At 41.3% G+C, this 14,680-nt stretch overlaps 3 protein-coding genes across 3 annotated transcripts in view; all 3 read right to left on the bottom strand.

Annotated features, from left to right (window-relative positions):
- LOC102824026 (histone H4-like) overlaps positions 1-14,680 on the bottom strand; it is a 120,996-nt gene that overhangs the window by 43,996 nt on the left and 62,320 nt on the right. The gene's annotated exons all lie outside the window — the stretch shown is intronic.
- On the bottom strand, positions 4,742-5,122 carry LOC102821354 (histone H2B type 1-M-like). Its single transcript, XM_006872803.1, has one exon. The coding sequence runs from the start codon at positions 5,120-5,122 to the stop codon at positions 4,742-4,744; it is 381 nt and encodes a 126-aa protein (XP_006872865.1).
- Positions 6,510-7,280, bottom strand: LOC102820967 (histone H1.4-like). The gene has a single exon (XM_006872802.1). The coding sequence runs from the start codon at positions 7,224-7,226 to the stop codon at positions 6,567-6,569; it is 660 nt and encodes a 219-aa protein (XP_006872864.1). The 5' UTR covers positions 7,227-7,280; the 3' UTR covers positions 6,510-6,566.

The raw sequence follows: 14,680 nt of genomic DNA on the forward strand, positions 1-14,680 counted from the left end.
GATACACTTAATAACAATAACAGTGATAGTATTATATGCAATGAAACTTTAGACAGTCCATTAAATATTGATTGGAATCAACAAAATTTGTTCAACTGGATACAAAATACATATAAATAATTACCCAATTGTTGCCAACAAAATTCAAATCAGTACATAGTCTGTTGACATGTCAGAATGAAATAGCAATATTACTATAATTTTCATAGAATAGAAATATGAAAATTAGTATCAGTTTTGCTGTACTTGAGCATATAAGGTCACATAGTAACCTCTTTTGTTGTAACATTTTTTCATCCTACTTATTTAAAATTACATAAATAATTCATCAATTGTATAAAATTCTTAGCCAAAATCTTTTCAATTTCACATCTGCATCATTCTCTCTGGTTTTCCTTCCGTTTCTATAATTAAATACATACCAGAACCTTTTCATTATGAATTCCAGATCTCTTAAACCCACTTTTATATTTTTCTCTCTGTGGTACATTCTGGATAATTCCTGATGCTATGGCTATTCACTTCAGCTAGGTTCATTGGCTGCTGAGCCCATCTAATAGTCAATATACTTTTAATTTTGTGTTATAAGTAATATGTTCGTATGCATATCACAGATAAATATATGGGCTTATGTGTATGTACATATGTGTGTGTGTGTGTGTGTGTGTTTATTCTAGAATTTTTAATTTTTTTTTCAAATTGTATTTTCTTAGTTTCTGAACATATTTTGATCAGTTTTTTTTTAGAAGATATTTACGTTAGTCATTTTGAATCTGTATTTGATAATTCCCTTTTCTTACTCTTTGGTGCTGTTGTCTTGTTCTTCTGAGTCAGTGCCTTGTTTCATAATGTGTGGTTACTTTTGATTTTCATGCTGCTCTTCTCATTCATTGCCTTTGAAATTTTTATCTGGGGAGGTTTATTGAGTTCTAAAATGAAGCTTGTTCCTCAGAGATTGTACTTGCTTCTACCAGGTACACAGGGGCACAAAACCAGCTTGGATTAGCCTAAATTAAATTCTCAGTATGAGTTTTTTGAACCCTTGTGGTATGACAGCCTATAACAAGTTAAGTGTGAAGGGTGACTTGTAGTCCAAATTCTTAGTGGTGGAAACTACCCTATTCAGCACAAAGGTTCAGGATTTCAAGAGCAAAGATATCAGTTTGAGGGCTAAGGTGTGCCTGACTCAAGTCGAAGTATTTTCAATAGCTTTATAGACATGTGAAAGTTGGACAGTGAATAGGGAAGACAATAGAAGAATTAATGCCTTTGAGTTGTGGTGTTAAAGAATATTGATGGTACTACAGATTGCCCTGGTGTGGCGCTGTGGATTAATGCGCCAGACTGCAAAGTCGTTTGAACTGCAAGGTCGGAGGTTCAAGCTCACCAGCTGCTCCTTGGAAACCCTATACAGGGTCGCTATGGGTCAGAATTGACTTGATGGCACTTAACAACACAGACTGCTAAAAAGGAACTCTGGTAGCGTAGTGGTTACAAATTGGGCTGCAAACCTCAAGGTCAGCAGTTTGAAACTACCAACTGTTCCGTGGGAGGAAGAGGAGGCTTTCTGCTCCCGTAAAGATTTACAGCCTTGGAAACCCTGTACAGGGTCGCTATGAGTTGGAACCGACTCCATGGTACATAACCACCACCACCACAGACTGCCAAAAGAAACAGGTCTGTGTTGGAAGAAGTACAGCCTGAGTGCTCCTTGGAAACCAGGATGGTGAGACTTCAGAGCTCATACTTTGGACATGTTATCAGGAGGGACCAATCCCTGGAGAAGGACATCATGCTTGCTAAAGTGGAGGGTCAACGAAAAACAGAAAGACCCACCATGAGATGGATTGGCACAATGACAGCAGCAGTGAGCTCAAATATAACAATTGTGAGTGAAGATGGCACCAGACTGGGCAGTGTTTCATTCTGTTGTGCATAGGCTTGCTAAGATTTGGAACCAACTGGATGGCACCTAACTACAACTAAAATGGTTAAGTGTATTTTTGTCTGTGGGTGGTTATTTCTAGGTCATCCCCAAGGATGTAGCTTTTGGTCTGGTGTCTGATTCATAGAGATTTCTTATCAGAAACCACAACATGGACAGACTCCTTATAAAAGCCAAAGTTCAATTTTGAGTGAAAATCAGGTATGGTGTTGGGGGCTTCATGTGGGCCAATCCCTGGGTCTGAGGTTCCTTACTTTTTAAACTGCTTTTTGGTCCTTTTACGAATGAAAAAAAAAAGGACTATTCATGATTGTAGGTGTCCATCTAGCTATCAAGTTGTTGTTGTCAAGTGCTGTTGAGTCAGTTCTGACTCATGTTGTTATTGTTTAGTGCCATCGAGTTGGTTCTGGCCCACAGCAACTCTGTATGGTTTCTAAGGAGCAGCTGGTGAGTTTGAACTCTGAACCTTGTGGTTCAAACCAACTTTGCAGTCCAGCACATTGACCCAGAGCTCCATAGCAGGACTCCTTCTCATAGTGACCCAGTATAAGGTTTCTGAGGAGCAGCTGGTAGGTTTGAACTGCTGACCTTGTGGTTTGCAGTCCAGTACCGATCCTATAGTCCCACACCAGGAGTCTGTCACATTTGCTACATTATGAAAAATCTATCCCCATGGTACATGAGGAGTCCTGGTGTGTAATAAGCACTGGACTGTTCATAAGGTTCAAATCTACGAATTGCACATTGGAAACCTTCTACAGGGTTGAAACCAACTCCATGGCACATATCAACAACCATACATGAATCCATGTTCGTTAGTGATGGTATGAGGACACAAAGCCTGTTGTGAGCGTAGAATTCACTCCAACTCATAGTGTCCATATAGTCCAGAATAGATCTGTCCCATAGGGTTTTCTAGGCTGTAATCTTTACAGAAGCAAAGTGCCATGTCTTTCTTTGGGTTTGAACCACTGACTTTCAGTAAGCAGCACAGGTCTCAAACATTGCACCACCAGAGAGAGCTCTCCTTGTGAGGGCACCAGAATTTCTAACTTCATCCCTACTTCTGCTAGCTTTAACGTCAACCAAATTCCATCTCCATAATTATATTGCTTCAAGTCCAGCCTCATCCAACTCAAAATTATCTTGTCAAACTCTGAGCCATTTTATTATGCTTTTTCTCTTGATCACGCCTTCCCAATTTCCCCAACCTTTTCCCAGATTTAATACATCCTCCCTCCATTAATTCATGCTCTTGTTAAGTGCCATCGAGTTGGTTCCGACCCATAACGACCATATATAGGGTTTCCAAGGAGTGACTGTTGAGCTTGAACCGCCAACCTTGTGGTTCAAACAAATTTTGCAGTCCAGAGCATTAACTCTCAGCACCATACCAGGACTTCTAATTCATGCTCTAGCATGCGAACAACCTCCCCGCTCCCCGCCCCCTAAAAGCCCCAATCCTAACAGACAAAAACCCTTAATACCATCCTAATCTTGCACACCAGAAACTACAGCCTGCAATTACAGGCTTGCTTTTTGCTTTCTACTTTCTGAATTCCTTGGCGCTCAGATGTCTGGGAAATGGTAGTGAATGCTACTGAAAAGGGAGCCTTAGTCCTGAGATAGCTATTGTCTGTGGATTGTAGATCAGTCTTCTGTCTTGTTATCCTAACAAAAAGAAAACCCAAACCTCTGCTATCTAGGGTTTCCTAGATGATAAATCTTTAGAGGAACAGGGTACCTTCAGCTTTCTCTAGCGGAGGTTGCTAGATTTGAACCGCCGACCTTCTGGCACAAAGCCTTAACCCACTCACTGCACAACCGAGGATCTTATTACCTGAGGGACTTTTAATTAACATAAACGCTGTGATTCTGGCCTCTTTAGGAAAAAGCAAGCTATGGCTTCCCCTACCTCCTGCTTTAGTTCCTTGTTGACACTTTAGGCTCCTCTCACACTGAGCATGCTCAAAAACTCAAAGCAGAAATTGGCTTAGTTCTAAAGCAAGGACATTGGTAAACTCTGATATATTGCTCTGGAAAATCATTGTCATCAGTCTTTTTCAGTAACACAAAAGGAAACAAAAAACTGTTAAGGTCTTTTGGCAGACCACGCGCCCCCTTCACACTAATTGAGTACTCATCACCCGGAGTTCATCAAATTGTTACAAGATCAATGTCATGCTCAACCAGGAGACCTACACATAGAAACGAAAGCGGTAAACTACAAATACTGTGTTTATTAATTTCTAGTTAAGTGATATCTAATGAGCCAATGCTTCTGTACAACTGTACATGCTGTCATCAGCTCAGTTTGCAAATTATCTGGGAGCACAGTGGACTGAGAACCAAGAGGTCCAGAGTTCCAGCTCACCAGGCTCTCAGCGGGAAAAAGATGAGACTTTGTTGCTCCAAAAACCTACAGCCTCGGAAACCCTACACAAGGATTGCTATTAGACGAAGCGGCATTAACAGTGCGCAGTGATGAAAACACTCGACTGATTAAAAGGTACACTGTTCAAAACCACGTTAACAAGGGATAAAAACGTCAACTTGCTTTTGATTACAGCCTTAGAAACCCTATGGTGCAGTTCGTTGCGATCATGTTAACTGATACTGTTTCATTTACCGAGCTCTACACAAAACCTTTCCTAGGTCTAGTAAAACAATGAATGGTAACCTAGTTTCAAATTATCAGCATTTGTAGTACATGGATTACAACTCAATTGTTGACAGCATGCGTGGCTCTTAAAAGAACCTTTGGGATTAGCCGTAAATTTTACTTTAATGGAAACATTACTTGGAACTAGTGTACTTGGTAACGGCCTTGGTGCCCTCAGACACGGCGTGCTTGGCCAGCTCCCCCGGCAGCAGCAGGCGCACGGCGGTCTGGATCTCCCGGGACGTGATGGTCGAGCGCTTGTTGTAATGTGCCAGGCGAGACGCTTCACCCGAGATGCGCTCAAAGATGTCGTTCACAAAGGAGTTCATGATGCCCATAGCCTTGGACGAGATGCCGGTGTCAGGGTGGACCTGCTTCAGTACCTTGTACACGTAGACAGAGTAACTCTCCTTACGGCTGCGCTTGCGCTTCTTACCATCCTTCTTCTGCGCCTTGGTCACCGCCTTCTTGGAGCCTTTCTTTGCAGCAGGAGCAGATTTGGTAGGTTCAGGCATTGTAAAACCAAGTTAAAATGACTGCTAACACATGGGAAAGTGGTCCACCTTAGCGTGGTGTCATATATTTATAGATACAGTATTCAAATGATGTTAATAAGACTTAGTTCACGATTGGATTATCAGGGTATGGCGTCACAAATACTACCGTAAATGACACTTCCAGGTCTACATTTTCATTGGCCATTTCATTACTGTGTTTAACCCAATCAAAAGACCTAACCTAGATTACTCAAAGCTACTTTATAAAAGGACCTCTTCCAAAAGGACAACGTAGTCACAGCAAGCAGACAGTTAAATTCTTCGTGTTTTTTCGTAGTGGGCTGGGCCATTTGTCGACTCTCTCTAGAACAACTCGGAGAATAGGGCCGGCCCATGCGCACCTGGGGCTGTACTGTTTGCGTAGATGTAGGAGGTGGGGGTTTACGCGCCTGGTGAAGTGGAAGGCACTCCTCCTAGCCCACTGCAGATAGTCTTCAGTAGTAAGCATAGCCTTCTGAAAGTTTACTCATTTTCGTTCCCTATCAAAAGTTTTCCAATCATAGTTAAAACCTGCCAGTTTTTAATGAGCATATCTATTGCAGTGGAGTATGAATGGGGCAATTTACGAGTTTTTTTTCCCGTAAACCCTGGGAAGCAAGGCATTGATATCAAATGGTATGGCAGTGTGTAGTCACTGGCCTGCTAACAAAATGTTGGCGGTTCAAATTCACCAGCCGGTCCTTGGAAGCAGATTCAAAGGCACATAAATTCGATCAGATTACGCATTGGGTAATGGAGTCCTGGTGTGGTTCTATAGGATAAATAAGCACAAGATCAGCTCGAACTGAAAGGTTGTTTGTTGCCCAAACTCACCAGCCGCCCCTTGGAAACCTTATTATGCAGGGCCAGGAGTCAGTCACGACCCAAAGACACATTATATTCCAGCCCGTATTCAAATATGAAAAGGAATATCCTAGTCTAGGAAGCACCTTGATTCTATAAGGTTAGGCAGTAGACTGCGAACGGCAAGGTCCACGGTACCACCGGTCCCATACTGCCAAGCCGCTAAGAGGACGAGGCTTTCTGCTCCCATGAACGTTTAAAATTTCCAAAACTGATTCCCCTCCCTCCAAACCATCCGAAGTCTTTTGAACTACTATGGTTACTGGAACGCATCTCCAGAGGCCAGTTTACAGTCTAACAGATTTTGGCTTGTGTACTTTACACCGGTTAAGGGCCACAACAAACCACAGGTGTTTCCACTACGAGAAATTATTCCACAACAAACTATTATCTTCTGTACATTACGTTTCCACCCACGCCCCTCCCCCATTACGTGAATCCCGCCCCTAGAAACCACGCCCCTTACAATGTGCAACAGCTCTTTTTCTGATTTATCTGGGTGGCTCTGAAAAGAGCCTTTGGGTTATTTTAAGCCTCTTAAGTAGACGACCAAAGAAACTTATTTTTTCTTGGCTGCCGCCTTCTTTGGCTTTGCTGCCTTTGGCTTGGCGGTCTTTGGCTTAGCCGCCTTGGGCTTCACCGCTTTGGCCTTTGCTGGGCTCTTGAGAGCCTTCTTGGGTTTAGCTGCCTTAGCCTTTTTCGGGCTTTTAGCTTTTTTGGCTCCTGCAGCCGCAGCTGGTTTCTTTGCCTTCTTTGGGGTCTTTTTGGCGCTCTTCTTCGGGGTAGCTGCCCCCGTCGCCTTCTTGGCCTTCTTAGCTGCTCCCGCAGACTTCTTGGTTTTGGCAGCGCCTGCCTTCTTGGCCTTGGGCTTGGCTTCCCCAGAGGCCGCCTTCTTGTTGAGCTTGAAGGAGCCCGAGGCGCCGGTACCCTTGGTCTGCACCAGGGTGCCCTTGCTCACCAGACTTTTAAGACCCAGCTTGATGCGGCTGTTGTTCTTCTCTACATCGTAGCCAGCTGCTGCCAGTGCCTTCTTAAGCGCGGCCAGGGACACTCCGCTGCGCTCCTTAGAGGCAGCCACCGCCTTGGTAATGAGCTCGGACACGGGGGGTCCGGACGCCTTACGCTTAGCGGCACCTCCAGACTTGCGAGCCTTCTTTTTCACAGGCGTCTTCTCGGCGGGAGCTGGCGCAGCGGGCGCAGCGGGCGCAGTCTCGGACATGCTGAGGGCGGGGGTGAGGAGCGCAACTCGAGCCGGAAACAGAGGCACTGGCCGGGACTCGGGCCGCGGCGCTGCGCCCGCCGGTTTATATAGGGCGGAGCTGCGCGGTGATTGGTGCGCTGTCCAGCCCGCCTCACTGGCAGCCGCAGAGTGTCCTCTCTGATCCAGAGTTGTGTTTGTTACACCTCAAAAAAGCCTAAAAATATAAAAATTCTCCATTCTGAATTGCCCGGTTTTTCTCAGAAAATTATTTCTGAAGCCTCAGGCTTCGAGACGGTTTCTGATTATGAGCAAAGCACAAGTCCTTATGCTAAAAACCAGCAATATTTCCCGCCGTGCTTGGCAAATTTCAACTCAGAGGAACAAAACTTTCTATTTTCTTTGTAAATTATAAACCGATCTTCAACTGTGGAGTTTTCTGACCTCCCAAATATGATTCTCCAAGAGGTTAGTTTCTTATATATCCAAAAACCATGCCACTGGCATTAAGATTTTTATTACAAATCTTCACTTAAGTGAAGGAAGTAACACAGGCTCCTCAGAGAGTCCTGCCTATTGAGTCGAGGGCATTTGAGTTCATCAAACTGGTTTAGTATAATCCCAAACAATTATTACCCATTTGATGTTAACTTCTGGATCCATGAGACATAAATCTATACAACCATGGATTTATTTTGTGTACTGCACCTTAGTTTTCAAGCAATTCTTTAGGAAAATTCTTTTCTTTACTACTCCCAGGGGTTGAGGGCGGGGCTGTGCATTTCTTTTCCTCTGGACAACTCCAAGGGTTGAGAAACCTTGAAGTCAGGGTATTTGGGAAGCAAGGGGAGTCCAAAACGCAGTCAGGGTGCAGAGGTGAAAAAGATTTAATTTTCAGTTTAAGACGCAGATGATATATACAAAGTACTGGAAGTGGGGATGCACTTTACTTTCTTTACTTTGAAGAATGTCTTCAGTCTTTGGGTATTTGATTCAGAACCACATTGTAATGAATTTACTAGAGATAGAGTTCAAGCATTGATCATATGGGAAAATAAATGGGAAGTGCAAATTAGAATACATTCAATATCTTTATTAGTGATGTTACTATTGAATACTATTGAATAGTGATGGAATGATTAGTCGGTCAACACACAAAATATGGTTTCAATCTCCATAAAGAGTACAGTCCTAAACTTCCCGAAGATCCACAAAAAAGAAAAGCAATTACATGTAAGAGCTGAACAACAAGTTTAAATTTCCATCTAAGTAACAAAATGTTGAGAGATTATCCAAGCTATATCGTTGCCCTCTGTAGAAATCCTTTGCAAGGTCTCTGACGCAGTAGGCTTGTTTAAGTAGCTGTCCAATCAGTAAGAGTTTATATTGGCAATGAAAACAAAGGAATTTTCCAGGAGAATAATATGTTGTTGTTGTTGTTAAGTGCCATCGAGTCGGTTCCAACTCATAGCGACCCTGTATAGAGTTTCCAAAGAGCAGCTGGTGAGATTGAACCGCCAACCTTGCAGTTCAAACGACTTTGCAGTCTGACGCGTTCACCTAGAGGGACACACCAGGACTCCAGCAGAGTAGTATAGAATTGTCTATAGAGCTTTAAGCCACTAATAGACAAGATTTAATTTTTCACAATGTTATAAATAGGTGATATTCTATTTTACGAGGGGAATCTTGGTGTAATGCTGTAGAATAAGCATTGAATACGAACTACAAGATTGGCAGTTCAAACCGACCACCCATTTCTCAGAAACCCTATACAGGGTGGTGGTGTAGGATAAACAATAGACTTCTAACCCAAAGATTGGCAGATCAAACTCAACAGCCTCTCCTTGGAAACACAGGGTGGCTTAGCACTTAACAACAAAACAGTAAATGTAAAATAAATGTATCCTTGATATTTATTAAAATAAATTGGAGAAAGGGGTGCAAAGTCTCTAAAACTTGATGTTTGTCAGCAAGGTCAGTTTAAACCAAAGGCCGACAGTTCAAAGTTACCATCCACTCCTCAAAAACCATACCATAGAGTAGCTACGAGTTGGCGCTGACTCAACAGCGCTTAACAACAACAACAATAACAAGGAAAACTGTAATTATGTGGGCATTTGATGCTGGAACAGAGGGATTATACTCATTTTTACTGACAAACAAAACTACTCCCATAAGTGACTGAAATTTGCAAAACTTATTGAAGTATCTTGTCAAATACATCACTCTTCCCATCTAGTCTTCAAGACTTCTGACTCAGAAAATTCTCTTTGATGCAACATGTAAAATGCATTTCTTACTGTGTGGGGTCTTATGCCCAGTGTGAAGAATGATTCTTTTTAATGCAATTTCTTGAATTTGTGTAGTCATGATCTGTTCTCAAGTGTGCAATTCTCTAACCAGTTAAGGAAACAATTTCTCACAACTGATGTTTCCTTAAACCTTTATATAACCCCAAGTGATGGAAAAAAGGGGATATCATGTAATCATTATCAGTTTAGCCATGATAGCAACTGTGCTAAAAAAAGACAATAGGGTTTATAAAAAAGTTGAAAGGAAGGTGAGGCTTGTTTTCTTGACTTTTTTTGCTCTACAGTTCTGGACTCCCTAATTCTAAACTTTGCTACTTTGATATAATTTTGAATGATTGCTTTCATGAGCACAAAGATTAGGAAAGAGGTGTTTGGCACTAGACAAATTATCCCTTCTCCATCTTCCTCACAAGAGCTGAGTTAATGGATATGACAACATTGTGCAGACCACCTTCAGCACTCCATCTGTTGAGACAGACTTTCTCTCCATTGACTATTTTTTTTTTCTTAAATGTTTTATTGTGAATTATGTGATAGTTTACATGGGAGAACATTAGTTTTACATTCATTCTATTGTATATTGTCTCATTGCCATGGTTACAATCCCCTCCATGCAATCCTTCCCTGTACCCCCCAGGTCTTCAGCACACCTCGCTCTCCCTCTCTGGATCTAAAGTCTCCAGCTGCTCCATCGCTCCATGTCATCATCTCTGGCTCCATCTCAGGCATCACTGCTTCTCTGGATAGGGTCCCACTCTCTGCTCTTCTCCCTTGATGGTCCCAGGGACCTCTGCTCCTAGACTGGAAAGTTAATCACTCCCCTCCTTGCTATAAAACGTTTACTTTTACATTTCTCCATTGACTATTGTAATAGATCTCATTTGGCTTTTGGCATATGAAATTTCTGGAAAACTTTTCTTAAAAGGAGCTATAAACAAGTTATAGCTTAGAAATTAGAAATCTTTTTACTCAAGTGAATAATTTAAACTGTGGATTGCATGCCAAGGTCCATTCATTGCAGCATCGCTTGAAATTGCAAAAACATCGGAAACAAACTAAATATCCATACATGTGAATGTAGTTGAATAAACTGCAGAATATCAACCCATTGAATTAACATGCATCTATGAAAAATGAACAAGTGTCCACTTTCCATAGACACCCATCAACCTTGAGATGAGAGACAGAAGAAGGGATGAGTTTTTGGGAGACTTGTGAACTGCCAAACCCATGGACACTGACCTAACCACTGAGGTTTATAATTGAGAGAAGGGGCCAGCTGGCCTGAAATGGGGGAGGTATGCAACAGCACCCAAACTTGCAAATGGTACCCATTTGACCTAGCTTGGATGACTTGCTGATCAGGACATGACCAAAGGAAAATAAAGATTGATACAGGAAGCAAGCATAAATTGCTACAATTTGATGAACTGGACTTTTGCTTATGGATGTGTTGTTGTTAAGTGCTGTCCAGTCTGTTCTGACTCATAGCAACCCTGTATAGAGTTTACAAGGAGCAGTTTTTGGGTGCAATTGCTCAAAATTCCAACCGAAAGGGAAAGATTCTTCATATCAAGGATCAAACCTGTTGTCTCAGTACACAGGTTTGATAGGGACAGGCAACTTAGACATTGGCTACCAAAAATAGGGCACTATAAAGCCACAATGTGGCTGTTTTACAAGCTTTCAAGATTGTGCTAGATTTCAGAACAAGGAGAGTAAAGTGGAATCCCCACTGAATAGTTTTCCTCATTTCTAGATGTTTCTGGTAAAAGGGGATAGGGGAGGTTAGGGATAGGATTCTTTTGATTCTATAGTGATCATGACTAATTGCAATTGTTACAACTTTAAATGTAGAAGATATGAAACAAAAAGTGGGGAATAGTTAATCTTTTATTCCAGGAACAGAGGACCCTAGGAGCATCAAGAGGGACGAACATGAGTATAATGTGGGAAATTAACCAGAAAAGCAGAGATAGAAGCAGAAGCAAGGACCTAGAGAGATAGAGCAGTTGAGGACTCTAGACCCATGGAATGAGAAAGGCTGTGTGTATTGGTGGGTAGGAAGTCAGCTTGCAAAATGTGCCCTTTGGACATTTAAATGAATATATATTTCCTGTGTGTTTTGTGTACATAAAAAAGATAAAAAGCAGGGAATAGAGGTAAATACTGTTAACTGATAGTGCATGGAGGGGATTGTAATCATTGCAATGAAACAAAATATGATTTGTGGAATGTAAAACTGATGATCTGCCCTGTAAACTATTACTCAATTCACAATAAAAGCTTAAAAAAAAAAAGAACAAGGAAGACCTCTCAATGAATTAATATGGAATACATTCTACATTCATGTGAAAAAGCAAAGTGCAAAGATTAGCTATAAACACATGTTTCTGCTAATTTCTGCAAAAGAAAAACAAGGACAAATTTTTAAAAAAGCTAAAAAGACTGGTTATATGCGGGGGTGGATAAGAACAGGATGGGAAGACGGGAATATGAAACATGATAACAGAGCTGAAGAAGGAGTAACACTTTTCCAAGTATACCTTTTTGTATAATCTGATATCTAGTGAAATGTTTCACATATCCCCTAGGTAAACTTTTTAAAAACCAACAAGGATGAAGGAATCCAAAGTAGAATACAGGCACTGGCAAATGAACCAAAATTGTATTAAATTAATCAAACACTGAAGGGAATGAAAAAGGTAAGAATTAGTCTGAGTAATTGTGGCAAACAATATCTTGATTGGATACTATAAGGATAAAGTCTTCATAAAACAAAACAAAACAAGGACTGTGTATAAAGGCTGTAATCTAGTAACAATGTTTCTCTCAGGGCTATTGGTTACGAAAACTGAAGCTATTTTATGTGCACACTAGATTTGACAAATAAGTAAATACATTGTAGATAATGAGATCCAGTAATCTCATTGGTGGAAAAAGAAGTCACAAATAAGGCTAAAATGACTCTTGTGGTATTTGGTTGGAATCAGAGATATTAATATAAACTCATTTAAAAAAATACATACAATCATATAGGTACAGAAGTATACAGCTGAATATTATGCACACATATAGTTGTCAAGGACTTCATTCTTCTTGGATCAACTATCAACACTCACGGAAGCAGCAGTCAAGAGATCAGATGACACATCGCATTGGGCAGATCTGCTGCACAGGAACTTTTTAAAGTATTGAAGTGCAGAGATGTCAGCTTGAGGACTAAGGTGCGCCTGACCCAGGCCATGATGTTTTCAATAGTCTCATATGGATGCGAAAGCTGGGCAGTGAATAAGGAAGATCGTAGAAGAATTGATGCCTTTGAGTTGTGGTGTTGGAGGAGAATACTGAAAGTGCCATGGACTGCCAAAAGAACCAATAGATCTGTTTTGGAAGAAGTGCAACCAGAGTGCTCCTTGGAGGCCAGGATGGCTAAGCTTCATCTCTCATACTTTGGACATATTGTCTGGCGGAAACAGTCCCTGGAGAAGGATGTCATGCTGGGTAAGGTGGAGGGTCAGAGAAAAAGAGGAAGACCCCCAACGAGATGGATTGGCCAGGTGGCATCATTGATGGACTCAAGTGTGGCAGCGGTAGTGAGGTTGTCCCAGGATCGGACATTGTTTCGTTCTGCTGTGCATGGGGTCGCTATGAGTCGGTTCCGACTCGATGGCACCTGACAACAACAACAACAAATATACTGGTTTTATTAGCTGAGAGGTCCTAGAAGCACTGACATCCAACTGGCAGTGAGCACACCTAGAAACCAGTTCTTGATTTCTAAGGGCCATTCTCCAGTAAAAGGAACTCCTTGGAGTAGTGGTTGATCCTAGGACTTGGAGAAGAAAAATATTGTTCCTGTGGTACCAGAACATTTTTACCACTTGCTATCTAGTTGATTCTGACTCCACAGTCCCCACGTGTTTCAGAGTAGAAATGCACTCCATAGAGTTTTCCTGGTGGTGGGCTTCTGGAAGTAGATTACCAGGCCTTCCATCCAATGCACCTCTGATTGGGTTGGAACTGCCAATCTTTTGGTTAGTAGCCAAGTAATTAAACTTTTGATCCCACCCAAGAATGCCTCCAGAAAATAGAAGATGCTGGGGGAAAATACCATGGCGATTTACTGAACCACATACACACAAATTAATCTGAAGAAGCTCCTAATAGCCAAGGTTGATGCAATTTGAGCATTTAGAAATTGATTTTAACTCATGGAATGAAATAAATATCCATGAGTTCATAGTGATGTGAACGCATACATACACACACACATACACATACATACAAGTAGATGAAGCAGGGCAAGTCTGCCTTACAGTAGAATTCCAATCAATATATAGAGATGGGAAGAGGGAAATAGGGAATGATTATCAGGCAACACACAGTAATTTGTGTGGATTTAATGGATGCTAAAATTAAGCTCCTTGGAAACCCTATACAGGGCCGCTATGGGTCGGAATAGACTCAATGGCACTTAACAACAACAACAAAATTAGATTTAAGGAGAAGCTAAATTTGCATATTCTGGAAATATTTTCCTCAAGATATGGATTAAATGTTGTTGTTGATCTTGTTAACTGCTCTTGAGTCAGTCTGACTCATAACGACCCTGTGTAGGGTTTACTAGGAACAGCTGGTGGGTTTGAATTGCTGACCTTGTAGTTCACAGCCCAGTGCTGATCCTACAAGGCCACACCAGGGTACAACAGAAAACTGACAATGGAGAAACCTGGTCAACAACTAAGTAATTAAGCTAAATATAACTAGTAATAAAACATACTAATATCATGAACGCTTAGTATACATTTTTGTATACTAAATGTAATGCATTTCAAAATATGCATAAACTCATCGGAATGCATTTTATCAACGGTGCAATAACTCATCCCAATCTTAAGGAAAAATCAGACAATCTCAAAATAAAAGGATGGTCTTCAAAATAACTGGTTAGTATTTTTCTAAAATGTTTAGATCATGGAAGACAAGGGCAGTCTGAGGAACTATTCCAAACTGGAATAGACTAAGAAAAATAAAATTCAGTGAGAGGATCCTGAGTTGGATCATGGAACAAGTAGTCTAAATATTGATGACTTTGCAATCAGTCTGAAGTTTGGCTTATAATGTTATACCAATGTTCACTTCCTAATAAATGATTCT

Source organism: Chrysochloris asiatica, unplaced genomic scaffold, assembly GCF_000296735.1.
Source record: "Chrysochloris asiatica unplaced genomic scaffold, ChrAsi1.0 scaffold00213, whole genome shotgun sequence".
Taxonomy (NCBI): Eukaryota; Metazoa; Chordata; class Mammalia; order Afrosoricida; family Chrysochloridae; genus Chrysochloris; species Chrysochloris asiatica.

Excerpts from the sequence above, each read along its gene's own strand:
- LOC102820967 (XM_006872802.1), bottom strand. The coding sequence starts at position 7,226 with ATGTCCGAGACTGCGCCCGCTGCGCCCGCTGCGCCAGCTCCCGCCGAG.
- LOC102821354 (XM_006872803.1), bottom strand. The coding sequence starts at position 5,122 with ATGCCTGAACCTACCAAATCTGCTCCTGCTGCAAAGAAAGGCTCCAAG.